Here is a 1,731-nt window from a genome sequence, read left to right as displayed (position 1 = left end):
TTGTAAAATTTTGCATCTTGACAAATGAAAATAAAAATAACAGTATATGTGTGTGTGTGTGTGTATTCCTTCATTTATATCCTGACTACTGCTTTCCTTCTGGTTCCCCTCACAGAGTCCCTTTTCCTTTCTCTCTGAGAGGGTGGGAACTCCCCTCTGTATCCTGCAACCCTGGCATATCAAGACCCTGCAGGGTTAGGTGCATTCTCTCCCAGAGAGACCATATAAGGTAGCCGAATTGGGGAATGGAATCCAGACAGGCAACAGCTTGAGGGACAGCCCCTGCTCCAATTGCTGCAGGACCCATATGATGACCTACCTGCACATCTGCTACAAATGTGCATGGGGCTTAAGTCCTGTTTGGTTGGTGGTTCAGTCTCTGATAGGGCCCAGGTTATTTGATTCTAATGGTCTTCATGTGGAGTTCCTATCCCTTCCAGGACCCTCAATTCTTCCCCTTACTGTTTCATAAAACTCACCAAGCTCTTAGAATCTGTGAGGTTCATAATGGGCATTCTGTAATTTTTGGGTAATATCCACTTATCAGTGAATACATACTATGCATGTCCTTTGGGATCTGGGTCATCTTACTCAGGATGATATTTTTTAGTTCCATCCATTTGCTTGCAAAATTAATGATGTTCTTGATTTTAATTACTGTACAGTATTTTTTTGCAGAAGCTTTTTAGTTTATTTTACCCTCAGAAATTCGCATATCACAGCAGAACATCAAGTCACCGCAGAGCTACTCCTTTGGCTTTTTGCCAGCACCAACATTGGCCTTTGCAGTCCCCCTGACCTTCTTCATTCTGTTCTTGTGTTCCTTTCACTGTTTGTGGGAGGTCTTTTTCTTCTCATAAAGGCCATGTCTTGCAAGTCTGTGTTTAGGCTCATTCTTCTTTGCATAATCTAAAGAATCATAGATCATGCCAAAGCCAGTTGTCTTGCCACCACCAAAGTGGGTTCTGAATCCAAATACAAAGATGACATCTGGTGTGCTTTTGTACATCTTGGCCAGCTTTTCCAGAATTTCTGTCTTTGGTACTGTGGCCTTCCCAGGATGAAGGACATCAATGACCATCTGTTTCCTCTGAAGCAGACGGTTTGTCATGAACTTCCTGGTCTGGATGGTTACCGTGTCATTCATGATGGCTATGGTGCCGGAGCTGTAGAGGAGCAATTACTGTATAGCATTACAGTGTGAAAATGAACCACATTTTCTGTATCCATTCTTTTGCTGAGGGACATCTAAGTTGTTTCCAGTTTCTGGCTATTACAACTAAGGCTGCTATGGACATAGTGAAGCATGTGTCCTTGGAATATGGTGGTGTATCTTTTGGGTATATTTCCAGGGGCTATATATCTAGGTCTTCAGTTAGAACTATTTCCAGTATTCTGAGGAACTGCCAGATTGATTTCCAGAGTGGTTGTACAAATTTGCAATTCTACCAGCTATGGGGAATGTTTCCCTTTCTCTACATCCTTGCCAGCATCTGCTGTCACTTGAGGTTTTTTTTTTTTAATTTTAGACATTCTGATTTGTGTAAGGTAGAATCTCATGGTCATTTTGCCTTAACCTTATTGTAGGCTGGACCTTTGTCTAGGCTACTGAATGAGACAAAGCCTCCAAAAACCAACAAAAACAAAACCCACCCACTGATCCCACATCAGAGGAAATATTTCCTTTCTCTTCTTCCTTTCCCGGAGCTCTCTATCCCCATGTATCTGGCC

General features: G+C 42.2%; 1 protein-coding gene across 1 annotated transcript; it reads right to left on the bottom strand.

The window, feature by feature from the left end:
* Positions 1-680: 680 nt before the first annotated feature.
* Positions 681-1,199, bottom strand: Rps24-ps19 (ribosomal protein S24, pseudogene 19). The gene has a single exon (XM_039096531.2). It carries the CDS (start codon positions 1,145-1,147, stop codon positions 827-829), a length of 321 nt encoding a protein of 106 aa, XP_038952459.1. The 5' UTR covers positions 1,148-1,199; the 3' UTR covers positions 681-826.
* Between the last annotated feature and the right edge of the window lie 532 nt (positions 1,200-1,731).

This window comes from Rattus norvegicus, chromosome 1 (assembly GCF_036323735.1).
Source record: "Rattus norvegicus strain BN/NHsdMcwi chromosome 1, GRCr8, whole genome shotgun sequence".
NCBI lineage: Eukaryota > Metazoa > Chordata > Mammalia > Rodentia > Muridae > Rattus > Rattus norvegicus.
The sequence above is the reverse complement of the archived record's forward strand: the minus strand, read 5'-3'. Positions and strand labels throughout refer to the sequence as shown.